A 15,383-nucleotide genomic window follows, 5' to 3' on the forward strand; every position below is an offset into this window, starting at 1 on the left:
GCGTTGCTGTATTGGCGGTGAGTAAATCTTTGAATATGGATATGATTTGAGAGTGATTTAATGAGGTAATGAAATTTCTGAGAGCTGGTCTCTATGGGTCTGCGGCCTGCAGACACACCGGAGCAGCCACAGTGCTTACTAAAAGCATGCGACTACGGTACTGTCACTCTTAATGAAGAAAGCCTCTAGAGAAATATCCATCCTCTCTTTCCCTCTCATCGTCAGAGAACTGTTATAGCAGCAACTCGTCAGAGGCTGCAGAAGCATCACAGCGAGGCGTTCGCCATCAGGTCCTCTCAGTCTGTGAGCCAAAATGACCTCAGAGCTAAAGCATGGGACTGACACATGTTCTCTGCGGAGAGTCATGACAGATACCCTTTTTCTATATTTAAGATAGAATACTAGCAAATTTACACGGTCGCTTACTATAAAGAGGAGGACTACAAAAGGAAACGCTTTCCATTCGTGAGCACACTTCATCGTGAATTACATGTAAACAGAGCAGATTTCCAGCACGCAGAGACAAGACAAATATAAAGCAGAGATTATTTATCGCTCGCCCTACAAAGGTGCAAAGCCACCGAAATGAGGAAGTTACAGGAAAAGGGAAAGAGGTTATTAACTTCCTTCATCCCTCTGTGCTCACGTGTAACTTAAGCTGCCACCAAATATCGCCGAAAGATTGGTCAAAATTGCCGTGAAACATTAAACTCATATTGAGAAATGTGTTTCCTCGGGGTTTATAATGGATTAACAATCTATCCTGTCCAATGTGTGTGTGTGTGTGTTGTATGTGCTGAGCGGGGCAGAAAGTGTGTGTGTGTGTGTGTGTGTGTGTGTGTGTGTGTGTATGAGAGGGAGAGTGATAGAGTGTGAGTATTGGCTTGGGGGTATAGTGTTATCGAGAGGCCATCTGTCTCCAGCTGGACCATTAGCTCTTCAGCTGTTCAGAATGTGCCACAGATCAGTCAGTCAGACAGGTATACAAACACACACACACACACACACACACACACACACACACACAAACACACACACACACACACACACACACTGGGTCTTACAGCGATGACTGTAGCTGACAAATCGAGTTTGACATTTGGGGTCAAAGGCGGGATCGGCAGCTTCCTATTCACTGATATGGTACAACATAATGTTACTACAATATCTGAGCTGGCAAATGTAAACAAGATACACATCCAAAATAGTCGCTGCTGCCAGAATCCAATATTTAGCTTACAGAAAGAGTAGCAAAAAAGAAAAAACAAGCTTTATACACTCTGAGATCCTGCAAGCACGGCTGTACTTTTCTAATGGTGTTATCGGGAGAGAAGCTCTTCGAATAGAAACCGAGGCTGGATGTGACATGGCTCATGCAATCTGGCGTGGACATTCACCACTGAGCATATGGAAGGACCCCGGCTGCTGGCAGGTGGTGGTGATCTTCTGATTCCCAACACTGCCAAGCCCAGCCATGCTAGACAGCCCGATCACTGCCAAACTAGACCAGACCAGACCAGACCAGTTAGCACTCGGAGCTCTCCGAGACACATCTCTTTTTCTAGCCATAACATTCGGGGCTTCGTCCACCTGAGGTAGGCCCAGGCTGCTTTGTGCCAGGCAGCTCTGCACGGTAACAAGCCCATGCCGAGGGACACGGTCATGGACATGAGGGGAGAGACTAGTTGGCGCCTGTGTGCCTATCTATTAGTGTGTCAGATGCCACACGTGCGCATACACGTGTATGCCTTTTTTCTCTTTAATTACATTCCAATTAGAGCTACATTATAAAGCAAAGAAAGCAGAAAAGCCTAAGAATAACAGAAACACCTGTCACTGACATTAAATTAAATTCATGCATTTTCTCCAAAGGAATGGCCAAAGGAACACATTTTTCAGATATCACAATATGACACACAATGCAAATGAAAACAGCTGACATGGCCTTTTCCCCTTTTGCCATGGCTTTTAGAAAGCATTCCTTTTTCCATCCCCCTTTTCATCCCTTCTTCCACCCTTTTTTCCTTCCAACTTCCTGCTTCTTATCCCCATTACATGGAGGCTTTTACAATCGTAAAATGCAGAGCTAGCCATTCTGCAGCTCAGCCACCCGGGGCGTTCAGTCATCCAGCTGGTAGGCCAGCCACAGAAGCCGCTTGCTCCATCTTCACTATATGACATTTTGTGAATGGTAGGGGGGAGATCAATCCGGCCAGTACAGGATGTTCGTAATAAGTGGTGAGTAACTGCGGCATGATTCATGGCCATCCTCCTCAAAGAACTACCCTATTCCTGCTCAATGGAGCTGCTTTTACTCTCTCCTGTATTTTTTTTAATGCTCTCATTCCACCTCTCCTCGTCTCTCTTGCTCTCTTTTCCTCTTGCTGCCTCTCAAGGAGCAGGCAAGTGCCGGGGATAATCTGTCTCAGTTCCAACTGAGGCTGACCAGAGCTGAAACACCGAGATAAACCTCATCGAAGGATCAGTGGTGCTTGGTAGAAACTATGGGGAGAAGTAGGTGGTGGGTGAATGACTGAATATGCACAGCAGCAGTAGGGCTTATTGTCCAGTAAAAAGGAAGAGATTGCACTGCTATCTGATTTCTTTTGAGTTAGATTTGGTTTTAAAAACCATTTATTCAGCTAAAAGAAAAGTGACCCCATATTGTAATGGCTTACACATTTGCCTAGCACTGAAAGCTCTCCAGTTTGATCCAGGAAAGAGACGCAGATCCCTTTGGGTTCCATCAGAAAAGGCATCTGGTGCAAAACAAAAATAAAAATTCTGCCAAATCAAACATGTGGAGCTAGCAACTGTGGAGACCCCTTGTGAATAAGGCAGCAGCAAAAGTAGCTCATATACCTTTCAGAAGAAAACATTTGTAAACCCTTTGGAGATACCAGGATTTCTAAATTGATATGTGGTTGCAAAAAGTAAAAAAAACAAAATCGAACTGGACTAATTCATAAATAATTGTGTGCGTTTTTCATAGTGGACAGGGAACAAGTGAATTTAGCAAATTGTATAACTTTCCGAAGGTGTTTTGCTGTCTCTCTTCTGGTGCCCTTGGTATGATATTTGCAAGGAAAGCAACAAAAGTCCTAAAATTCCTTGACTTGGACACAGTTATGCCCATCTTCATAACATTCCTCCTAAAGTCCTCTTAAAGTCCTGTGAAAGTTGGTTCTTTCTTCATGAGGGCAGAATTTGGCACTAACCAGATGTTTGTCTTTATTTGGAGACAGGCTCGATTCCATCTCGCACTCCAACGTCAAATTGCAGACGGTCTTTGGAGTCAGGTGTTCCTTAATCACAACATCTGACTCTCATCTGACTATCCCCCATAAGGGCGAGTTTGTATTATTGAAATTCCCTTACTTCCAAAAATGCATGTTTTTGTGTGTTACTGATTAATCCTTTCTCCATTAGACAACGTCTAATGATGACTTTTGACACTTCAGTTTATATCAATAAAGATGTGGTTTGAAGACCGTTTTTTCAAGGGTAGCTGCATAGGCAGGGACCACCTTCACTAACTTCTTAGGAACCAACAAGTCATTGCGTTATATAGGCAGGCCTGAAATATGACAGAAACCACTCAGGTCAGACAGGAACTTCAAGGGTTACTCCTCGTAGGCTTTCAAGGGGTAAAGAGTTAAGTGAAACTATGTAGAGTAAATGAAGTTCAGACGACAATGCGCAGTGTAGAAATCGTAGCAGTTTCAAAGCATTTGCAACCTTTTTTCCTGCAAATATATAATTACTAATCAAGGTTTCGGTTTCTGAGATTTTGCAGAGAAAAAAAAACAGAAGCCCAAAACTGAAATATAACAAGAAAATAAAATAACAATACAGTTATTATTAAAACAATGATGCAGACCTTTTGTTTTCACGATGCTAATAAATGTGTGTGAGAGAATTAATGGCTCCACCCACTTTTATATTTGCAGCTTTTTATGAGAAAAGATAGATTTATATTTCTGCGTTGTGGAAGCATAAGCAGAGAGGATTAACAACAGCTTAAAAAGCTTCAATTAATAATTCTTTTCCACTTTTCGTTAAAAAAAACACACAGGATGTGTTTCACGCTCCCCATATCTTGTAAAAGAGCTTAAAACTGAGGGTGAAAAGCTAATTCAAGGAACGCTAATTCTGTGCTATGTGCTAATACTAATTGTCTTTTCAAAGTTTTAAATGTGTTGTGAGAGAAACTGTTGTTAATAAGCTTTCGTTTATTTTAATGAGTGCTTAAATATTCTTGGGCAAATAAAAAAAAAAAACTCTCTTCTGCAACCAAGTTTCTCTAAATGTTTAAAGCTGAGAAATAAAGAGCAAAATTAGCATTCATGTGAGTTACTTAAAAAAAACACAAAAAACATTGTGTTAACGAGCTATACCTGAATAGTTACCTGTGCTCTCCACTGCATTTGGATTCTCAGGTTCTGAAGTCTTCACAATCAATGTGAGACTGCTGTCTGTTAACACATCCATCAATACGGCTCAACGCTGCACCACCCACGCATCATTTTGACTGTCCCACCTGTTGAAAGACAAAGAGAAATAGAATGAGACATGAGTAAGAAGGCAATCGGTAAAAAAGGGCGACCGCCATGCGTCTGAGGCAGAAAGGCATCAACGGCAGTGCATTAGATTTCATTACAACAAAAGACCGACGCTAAGCACAGACAAACAAAGTTGTGGTGGTTCAAGAAAAAGCTCCAAACGCGATAGAGGCATCAAACAGGCCCTTGGGGCATCAAACAATCACTCATTTCTTCTCCGTATCACAGATTCGTGTCTAAGATTAATTTAAACTTTGCCAACCACGAAAGTACACAAAGAATCGCAGCTTGGATCGCTATGGCAACTGTATGCCATACGATCCTATTTTAAGCTTCATTTAACATTTATAGCAGAGTTGTTAACCTATGCCAACCTTACATAGGCGGCTCTGAGCATATTTGTTTATTGTAATTAGCTGACTCTCTCCCTCTCGTGCGCCTCAGCAGCACGAAATCTGAAGGAGCTCAAAGAGGAGAGATTAAAGAGATGTGACTGAGGCGGTGACAGCAAACTGTGAACACTGACAATACTTTTTATTGTAGCAAGTGATGGTGAAAAGTGGGGGTGGGGGATGATTGAGAGTACACGCGTGCGAGGGCCGGGTACGGCGTAATACAAAATAACATGTTAAAGGGTAGAGGAGAGAAGAGAGGTTGAAGTTTGTCGGCCTTTTAAAAATAGACACAGTAAGAGGGGCAACAAAAAGAAAGCATATTAATCTGCTGTGATTGTGAAAGAATAATGGCGATAAGAGAGACTCTGGGCTGGTAAATGATGAACATTTGATGTTGTGGCCTCCTGCCTGCTTATATTGTTTTCTTTTTTCCTCTCCTGCAGTCCTCCTCTAGAGGAGTGGTGCTGCAGGATGACAAATGAGCCCAGGGAGGGGATCTAATAACACGATCTCCTTGTGGTGTGAAAAGGGTGGCTGCGAGATTAAGACAGACGGCAGACAATAAGACAAAGGTAGTGTGTGGCTGACTACAACCAACTGCCACCTCTTTCATCCTATTTCTTCTAAATGTCATTAGCTGTTCACTGACCTGAGCGAGAGCGCTACCTGAAGGGAACCCCTGCTTCAGCTTACAGACCAGCTCAGTGGGTAATTACCTCATGAGCCATCACATCTACTCATGTGTGCAGCAGGTACAGGGACCCTGTAGGTAGACTCAGTTAGATCCTGTTCTTCTCTTCAAAGAGAAGCACTGTTATACCCAAAGCCTGGGCTTAAGTGTACATTTACAGAGCTACGAAATGGTTTTGAGGCCATCTCCTATCAATTCGCCTCACCGAGGAGCTGAAATTTGACATCCGGCAATAAACGTGTTGCCTGCAACAATGCGCGAGTTGGAAGCGGATATCGCCACCAAACGGGATGACGCGGTTGAGCTGGGCTCAGCTTTATCGGCCATCACCAATGCAACGATCCCGAGGTGAATAGCGAAGCCACAACAGCAACCTATTAAATATAGGCTGTGGCCACCGAGCAATGTGTCTCCAGCATGGCTGTGACACAACACACAGCTGCGATGCTGGTCAAGCCACACAGGTGCTGCTAGAGTTCAGCACTGAGAGCTGCTTGTGTGTGTGTGTCTGTGTTTATGCTCGGTTGCATGTGTGTTAGATAAAGCCCCAAGGCTGAGGATCAGCATCAACATCCACTGGCAGAGGCTGCACATACAATCACATGGAGAGAGGGAGAGAGGAGCAGAGAGAAAATGAAAGCCAGGCATTTAACAACACTCCCAACACCCCTTCTGCCAGCCAGCGCCAGTGCTTCAAATGTGTTTATTTTCCACATTATTCATGATTCTTCTGTATGTGCCCCCACCACCACACGCGCACTCCACCCTTTACCATCTCCACCACTCTGTCAAGACCTGACGAGAGGCCATTTCAATAATGAAGATGGACTAACTGCAATAGAGAGTGCACATAAATTGGAGCTACAGCCAACAAGCATGTCCAATTTGCCAAGCGGTTAAGCCTGATGTCTGGGTGCAGCTTTAAGAGAGCGCCACGGCTGCCGTCAACAGGTTTGTGCCGACCTGATTCATCCATCCACATCATTAATACTTCACAGAGGGCACCACCATTTAACTCTGCTGCGGGAAACCACTCTTTAAACACCACACATTAGGGCACATAATCACTGTGCACTCATTTCTGTAGCATTCAGCAGGTGTAGGAAAATAGCTAGCACTTCTGACCCCCCTCCATTGTTCTTGCATGTGGGCTGGGGTCCTTTGCACGATGAGAAACTGAAATAGAGACAAAGAGCAGCGAGCGGAAAAAGCCAAACAGAATGATTAGAATTTGATTTATCCTTTTAAACCCTCCTCCACACGCGCCATGTGTTAATGTGTAAGCTGGATAACAAGATAAGAACATGTTTACTTGCTCTATATGGAACTTATCAGCGCCACAATCTAATTCCTGCAAGCCTCTTCCCGGGTCTCCGTTTCACCGCATTTCTCCTCGATCCAATTGCATTTCTCGTCAATGAAGCGGCAACGAGGGGGATAGATGGAGTGGGATTGTGTATAATTGCCAAAAACTACGAGGCAAGGTCCCACAGCAGTAGTATATGTAGGTACAAAGGGGCCATTGTGCCAACAGAGGGATGGAGTCAGGGGCTAAGGAATAGATCCCCAACAGAGGAGCTCTCAAAGAGGGCATAGTGCCACAGGGAACACTGATCCAAACAGACAGCGCTGAAATGGCGACTCCTGTTTTCAGCGCAGGTATACGGTTTCAGAGCAGGTTCACTGGTTGCAGACAGGCTGAGTAACCTGCCTCACACGCAACTCATGGTAATACTCCCGAGCTCGTGAGCTTGCAGCACTACGTGGTAGGACTACAGAGAAGCACAAATCCAATACACACACACAATTGTACACACATCATGAATTTTAAAAATATCACATACTGTATTCACAGACCCACACAGTAAAAGCAGTTTGGACTCGTCTTTCAGGTTTTCTAAATTTGGGAAGAAAACCTTAGTGCTTAGAGCCACACCGTGAATGACACTGAGAATTTAAGTAGCTTTTTAACACACGTGGACCTGCCCTGCTATTGTGAACAGGAAGACGAAGAAGTAGGTACTCCCTTCCAACCCTTCCTTCCATTTCTGTCTCACAAACGCGAGCTTTGTTCTGTCAAATGGTCAGCGGGCCTCCTCGCAGCTCATATGTCAGAGCTCTCCTCTTTCGAGGGCCAAGCAAACCTCAGAAAACTCTTTTTCATCGAACCATTTGCATCAACTCGTGTTGCCACGTCTTCTGATAAATGCTCCAAATGAACACATTGCAAAGACTGCTGCAGATGACCGCCTGCTGAATGCCAACATGTTAAACGAGTGAGCCATCGGTGTTTGCAATTATAGCTGGTCGATATGGCGGCACAGTATTAATCTTTCTTTTAATGCCGTGCTGTAACAAAGGCCATTATGCAAACCCTCATACAATTAGACCAGGAAATACAAGACTGACATCGAATACGGTGAACACATTAGCAGTGTTGCTAATTTGCACCTGCAGTAACAGTGTTCAGCAGCATTTATGTTTTTGACAGCAACAACTGCTGCATCGCTAGCACCATATGCTTCCCATGTTATCCCGCTGTTTGTGCCTCTTCAACACAAAGCTCACACCGGCTAACTCGTGTCATGAGCGTGCTCTGCAGGTTAGGCCGGTGCTGCTGTTGCTGCTGCTGAGGAGAAATCTCAATGATTTTGTCTCTGACACATGGAGAGGGAGGGAAAAAAAGATTCCTTATCTGCAAATCTTAATTCAATGGTGTTTCCTACACGCGCCTCTGCTACTGTGCACCTTCCTTGTCAGCTGTTTGCTGCTGTATTTGATCCAACATCCTCACCTAAAACCCCCCTGACACGGCCACGGTGATGGTAGAGATACAGCCTGCGTTTGAGATAATCACTGTCAATCACGGGCTGCTGGAGAGCCCAGGAAGCATCTGATAGGTAAAGATTCACTATGAATCAGGATTATAGAGTTGGATCTTTATCAGTGCAGCACAACCTGCAGAGACAGATCTGGACAATTGTAGCTACTGTTACCCCCTCAGGCCTCTGCATACTCCAAAATGAAGGTGCAGGCCCAGGAGTGTATGGCAGGAAAACGCTCAAGCCATTAATGCTATCTTCCTATTAAAATGACTGCAAGCCTGCTGAAATATAGTATGAGTGACACTGATGATGGGATTTAATCCAAGCCTCCATGGCCTTAGCGTGCACCGTCACCGTTTTAAATATCTTTGATTACGGTTAATGTTTACTTATTTAGTTATTAAGGTAATAAGGGCTCAGACTTCCAAACCTGTGCTTTTAATCTTTCTTTAGCTAACCCTGGATAAAATGCTTTCCGTGTCTTCAGGAATAGCTAAGTAAGATCTCTGGTCTCTTGTTGGAAAAGCCGCCGAAATATAATTCAATGCAGCATAATACCGCTTTAATTTCTGTTAAAGTCGCAGCTCGATAAATTGTTTAAGTAAGCGTTCATTCACTTCTAGCCGCTGTGGACACAATACAGAAGCATTAAGGCCTTATTGTTTTACTGTTGTTACTATTGCATTTCATTTCAAGTTGTTTGCTGCTCTGTTTTCGCAAATGCCGTAATAATCACACGCAGTAACTACTCCATTAAATGACTTGAGCGAATTGTGCCTGTTATTGCAACATTAATCCCCTATGTCAGGTTTCAGGGTGTTTTTTTTTTAAATATTAAACAGATAGAAACATAATTTCTTTTATATCATCGTGTGTTCTCGAGGATTTATTTAAAATAATTGCAGGTTATTTTAATACAAGCTTCTGACAATGGGATCATTTATATGTGCGGAAATGATCGATATACAGGAAATTGCTGCAGATTAAAGGAGGTGTTCTACCCTGGACGCAGCAAAGTGATTTTTCCTATTTAAAATGATTATGGAAACGTATGCACTTTGTAACAGGCGGAGATTGCAGATAAGTGGACTATTAAATTACTTAGATACGCAGCATTTAACAATAAAAAAAAACACATTTAGTTTGTTTTCCTATAAAGTGCAGAAACAGGAATGGACTGAGGCTACTTTTCAAATGCAAAATATGACAGATTGCATAGAACTGCTACGCTGTAAAAAAATACAACTTGAAGACTTGACAGAGTTATACAACTTGTTAACAAACTGCAAATGTTTAAACGGAGCAGCAAAGCTGAAAAAGTTCTCTGCGAGCTGTCGATGATTTCCAGGTTTGAGCATTTTGATGCTGAAAGCATTTCACCTCTATTAGCACGCTTTACTCTGCAGTACCCACAGAGCAGGGATGTCAAGCTCAGTTTACATCATGCCCCACATGGAGCTCACTTTCATCTTAAGTGGACCAGACCAGTGAAACCCATCCTTTCTGTCAGTGTAAAGGAGTTTAACTGTTTACACGTTCAACATTTAATCCCTAAAATATCTCAATATGAGAAAAAGAAGCCCATTTTCAACATTACATCTCAGTTTTCCTACATAATATAGAAATTCTGCAACATTAAAGAAAGAAATCTGGCAGCATGAGTCTTTGACTGTAAAAGTCTGTAAAATTATATTACGGTAGATTTTCAGGTAGCACATTGACTAGATTGTCCTGTAATTATAAGGCAGGAATTTTTTTGTTCATTCACAGAACATACTCTTTTTTTAAAAACATTTTTGCTGCCTCCCTCCTCCTGCTCCACCACAACCACCCACACATGCAGGGCCTTGGAGTAGGGGTATGTCACCAGGATGCAGAGGAGGCTACCCCCCCCCCCCCTCTGTCCCCTTCTGGCTGCCTCTGCCTCAATTTTATCCCACAACTTAGACATTCACATTACTCACACCCTCATTACACATACATATAGGATCTTGGGGGTGGGCACGATACACGGAGTCCAAGTTACCATCAGGGTGTACGCCTCACCCCTGGCGTCGTTGCCCACCTCTCAATTTTAAATACATGTAGACATTGAGGGCTAGCAGGAGGGACTATGCGCTTACCTGCTGCTCTCTGGCAGGTAGCTCTATGCCCTCCTGGGTTTTAATTGCACCTTAGAACACACATGCATCAACACTACAATGAGCGGGTGGAGGGAGGTTTGGAGTCTTCTCTCACCCCCATTCTCTGCGGCCTACTGGAGCGGGGGGGCTAGGAGGAGTGGGCCGTCCGACTGCGGTCTGGGGCCTCCCTGCTGCTGCGGAGTCGGGGCGGTCTGCTTCTCCCCACCGCAGGGAAAAGGGTAACACCACCTGGGTCTGGGTGCAGTTCCCCCCTCCAGGGGCAAGGGTACCTAGACCCGGTTAGTAGAGTACGCTTGGGGAGTGTGATCGTGTATACAGCGTCCCTTTATGTCTGTCTCCACGTCGGTTGAGTGTGAAGTACATATGAGAGCATGAGGGTGGGAATGGATGTTTGTGTCTGTGTGTGCCTGTATGTCTGTGTCTATATGTCAGGTTGGGTATCAGACGCCACCTCTCTGGGGACATCTCGGGCCCTCCAAGGTTTGGAGGCCTATCTCCACCCACCACCACTTCCCCTGCCGGTGGCGGACTCCCTCAGGTATCGGTGCGTTGGTGGTTCTTTGTATCTGGGGGTGGGCGTCCGGGTACACACCGGCTCACTCCTTGGCGGCCGCTTATTGGGGCTCGCTCGGGCCACTTTGGAGGTGGGGTGCCCCCGGCCTCTCGGCCTGGGGCTCGGTCACTCAGGCACAGCTGGCTGCCGGCGGAGCTCACGGGCGCGTCACTGCAACTCCCCCTGGCTTCTGCTCCGCGGCTGCTGAATGAGCTCTCATCTGGGACTCTCCTCAGCTCTTACTGGGACAGTGGCGCGGCTGCCCCTCTGTGGGTCTTCCTTGGTCTCTTGTGTTCTGGGGGCCTCTGGATGTCTGGAGTTTTGATCTCCTCCATACCTGCTTGATACCATAGAGGACAGGGCTGTGGCTCCCCACACTCTCTAGCAGATCATTACATGGAGAAACCTTTGGAATGCAAGCATGCTGATCCACACAGGTATGCACACAGGTGTACACATGGGTATTCACAGATGCGGACTGAAGCTTTCTTGGCTGCTGCCTCAAAGCACACTGTGCGCTGTCTATCTTGCGTGCTGCACAATATCGTTTATTATTTAGTAACTATTGATATCTATGACTAGCTAGTTTATTGTGATGGTGCTTTTTTTTTATTATTATTATGTTGCTCTTTGTTGTTTGCTGTCTCCCCTGTTTTTTTTGTTTTTCTTTCTCTCCATACAGGTGACCCAGGAGTTTTGTTTTTTTTTTCTCTCTTCCCCCCCTTCTCACCGTCTCTTCTCCCCTTTGGTTTTCTTTCTTCCTCTCCCCCTCTTTCTTTCAAAAAAAAAAAAAAAAGGATGACAAAGGATGAACTGAAGCTCCGCCATCACGTGATGTCACATGCTGCTGTTTCTGATGTCACTTCCAATAAAAAAAAAAAAATAAAAAAAATAAAAAAAAAAACATTTTTGCACCCATTGTAAAAAAAAAATAAAACAAGACTTCTACTGTCATTTCATTGTTTATCTATTACTTAATATGAAATACCATGGGTGAGGGTTTTATCAGGAGGAAAGCTGCAAAACTTACAGTTTAAAGTCCATCCTTTATAACCTTGTCTGCATTTTCCAAAGCCTTCCAGTGGACCGGATTGGAGTCTGTGTGAGGCCCATTCTGGTCCCCGGGGCTTATGTTTGACACCCCTGGCATTTTCCTTATTCCTGAAAGAAAATACTGTTGACTTTTCAGCACTGAAAGGTGTTCTCGTCTGATGACATGACCACCTGCCGTGTGGTCGACTGGTTACAGGCATGGCAGGCTGCTTGCTTTCAAAAACAAAACTCAAACTCTAAGAGCATGCTGCCAGATAAATGGAGCGTGTCTAGACGTAAAGCCATCTCCTTATAAGCTATCCTGCCCTTGATGGCGCCGACCCGCTTTGTTCAAAAGCATTAACAAAAAATGCACTGAGAAAAATATTTATATATGCATGTGTAATCATCATTTTCACTCATAGCTGTAATTTCTTTTTTCTGAGTAACTGTAACAGATTGTAATTACCTCTCCTTTGTAGTTTAATTACGCGACACAGTTAACTACCTACCACATGGTACATTAATTTTGCATGGTTTGATATTTCTCTTTTATTTTCTATACATCCCAAGCTCTCCAACACTGGGGTGAAGAAGACAGTAAGAGATAAGGAAAGGAGAAAAATAAGTAGAGGGAAGGTCAAGAGTGAGGAGGGAGATAGCCTATTACAATAAATCCCTACGTGCCTCCAGAGACTGCAGCAGCATGTGTTTACAATGCTGTTTCATTCATACATGGACCGCTGATCAGTCAAAACAAGGTTACTGCTTATCAAAAAAGAAGAAATATGGGATGGGGCAGCGCCCGGTGAATGGTAGAGAGAAGAATGGCAATAAGGCAGGCAGTAGGCGAGGTGTTAAAAGTTGATTAGGTTGTTAAAGGTCATATAGTCAGGCCTCATCAGCTGTCCCAATGGAGCACAAGAAGCAGCTCAGGGCCTCAGCACTGCTGCTAATGAGACAGAGCGATGGCATCCTCACTAACATATGGATATATCCTGCTTCCATGTACAGCAGTCTCCTTATGGTATATAAGCGCATAGCAGTGCTGAGTTAATGTGATGACATTAACAAAAAAAAAATGTCGACCAGCCTGAGGCTGTTATAACAAGCCCAGTACAGAGCGCAGAGGAAGGCTGTGTGAGGCGTGTAATGTTAAATTATTTGATCACTGAAACTAGAAATGTATGGTATGTTTGAACATGCTTATACACACAAAGCGTGCACAAACACACACACACACACACACACACACACACACACACACACACACACACACATGGTAAACTATAAGCTTCCACATTACAGATTCATTTGCTCATTTGAGCAAATCTGCGTTTGGTCCACCCACCGCTCTTGAAGGGTCAGTCTTATGAAACAATTGCGTATTTAATGAGGCTCTGCATACAAGCAACCCTGTGCACGAGCTCAAACACACACATACACATTCCCATACACACTCATTATGTACGCAGTGCTCCCACTCAGTACAGTTAAAAAGATGCTGATGTATGAGTAACTGCTGATAAATACAGAAGATGCTTCCACCCCCCAGAAACACGGAGCCAAAACTAACAATCATGACCATCACTTCGATCTCCTGACTGACACACACAAACCCGAGCGCTCTCACGCTTGCACAGAGAGCATGCATCAAATAATCTTTGCTGCAACAGCAACGGAGATGCAATTATCTTATTTCCAACAGCTGCATTTATTAGAGCTACGCTTCATTTGCTTTGCTGAATCTAAATCAGGTTCTGCAGACTCTGGGCTGTTACTTCAGCGCTGACGCAATGACATAATGTCCTGCAGGTTTACATTCCTGCAAAGGCCCTCTGTCAATGCCTGTTTCTGCCACAACGCTTCCTGTCAGGCACGCTGTGGGCTGAGTGATCGATATTTTTTATTACCACCACTTTATTCAACCTTTCACACATGCGCGCTGGAATAATGGACATTTATGCAGTTTTCATGGTCACTACCTACTCTTTCTTTGCATTCGAGCAAATGTGTGCCGTGCTAACAGATCTGTGTGTGTGTGTGTCTGTGTGCTCCTTGCTATGAACAAACACGCACTAGTCTTTGTCTATGGCTATGTATTGCCTACAGGTGTGTATATGTCTGTGTGTGTGTACTAACATTTATACTGTGCACATAAGTGTGCACGTCTCCTCATGTAAGAACTTAGAGTCCCTCATAATGAGAAGCCCTTAAAGGTGAGGCTGGATCACAAGGAAAGGGCATCAGAGGAAGTGATGATGGTCGCTATGGTGCTGGCCTCCGTGTCAGGCAATCACAGCTTGGGGGGGGGGGGGGGGGGGGGGGGGGGCAAAAGCACCTGTAGCAACACAGAAATATACTGTACCATTTTAATTCAGGCTCTGCAAGAACAGACCTGCCTACAGCAGAGATGGTGGAAAAAAGCAAAAATCACACTCAATATCAGTGTTGGCTACAACTGCCAAGAATGGCTAATCAATAGAGCAGTGCACCTATGGGAGACATGTTCCATTAAGTCTGTGGGTCAATGTGTTTGCCAGCAGATAGCACTGGTTTATTTTCCCTGATGCTTGTCCCCATCCCCATACCCCACATGCTTGATTAGCTGCCCTGCTTGGCTCCATTGATGTGTATCAGTGATCACCTCCGGAGTCCTATCAGTCAGTGACTCTCGAGAAGGCAGAGGGTGAACACATGCGACCTGTGACCTCTGCCCTCTGCCCCCCTGACCCCGAATGACCCTCATTTAATTAGTTGCGTGTCTACCCAACACCTGCTCCACTTCCAAAACCACTCTTTTATCTAAAATACAAAATCACAGACACAAATACTGTTGATGATTTATGATGCAGGGGAGGATTGAATATTGAGCAAGCTAGCTAAGAGACAAAAGACTGCAGCCAAATTTCAGCTATCCAACACACATTATTGGGCGTTTTGAAGAAAATGTGGGTTTATTTTTGCATAACTGACCATCGCTCTTTTTCTTTTTTATCTTCATCGTTAAAAGCAAGGTGTTTTGTCAACGCGTGCTGAGAACAGAATATGCACCCATCACAGGAGCTAATAATTAATGAAATGACCTCTGAAGGCTGCACCCAAAGCAAGCCCCTCTCATCCCTGCCACACACACACACAAATACACATGCACGCTACTAGAATGGAAAGGCTGCTGGAA

The 15,383-nt window shown here is 44.3% G+C and overlaps 1 protein-coding gene across 3 annotated transcripts in view; it reads right to left on the reverse strand.

Annotated features, from left to right (window-relative positions):
* nexmifb (neurite extension and migration factor b) overlaps positions 1–15,383 on the reverse strand; it is a 53,686-nt gene that overhangs the window by 8,663 nt on the left and 29,640 nt on the right. For 2 of the 3 annotated variants that reach the window (XR_014923491.1, XM_085476864.1), the window contains exon 2: positions 4,398–4,540. Coding sequence is in view for 2 of the 3 variants with exons in the window: in XM_085476864.1 (XP_085332990.1) it covers positions 4,398–4,491 (94 nt within the window). In the remaining variant the exon portion in view is untranslated. The remainder of the gene's footprint in view (positions 1–4,397; positions 4,541–15,383) is intronic. The other variant, XM_085476876.1, reaches the window with a different exon arrangement.

The sequence above is a fragment of the Copadichromis virginalis genome, linkage group LG2 (genome assembly GCF_057382275.1).
Source record: "Copadichromis virginalis isolate Kocher_CV1m ecotype Utaka linkage group LG2, C_Virginalis_male_GT1.1, whole genome shotgun sequence".
Lineage (NCBI taxonomy): Eukaryota > Metazoa > Chordata > Actinopteri > Cichliformes > Cichlidae > Copadichromis > Copadichromis virginalis.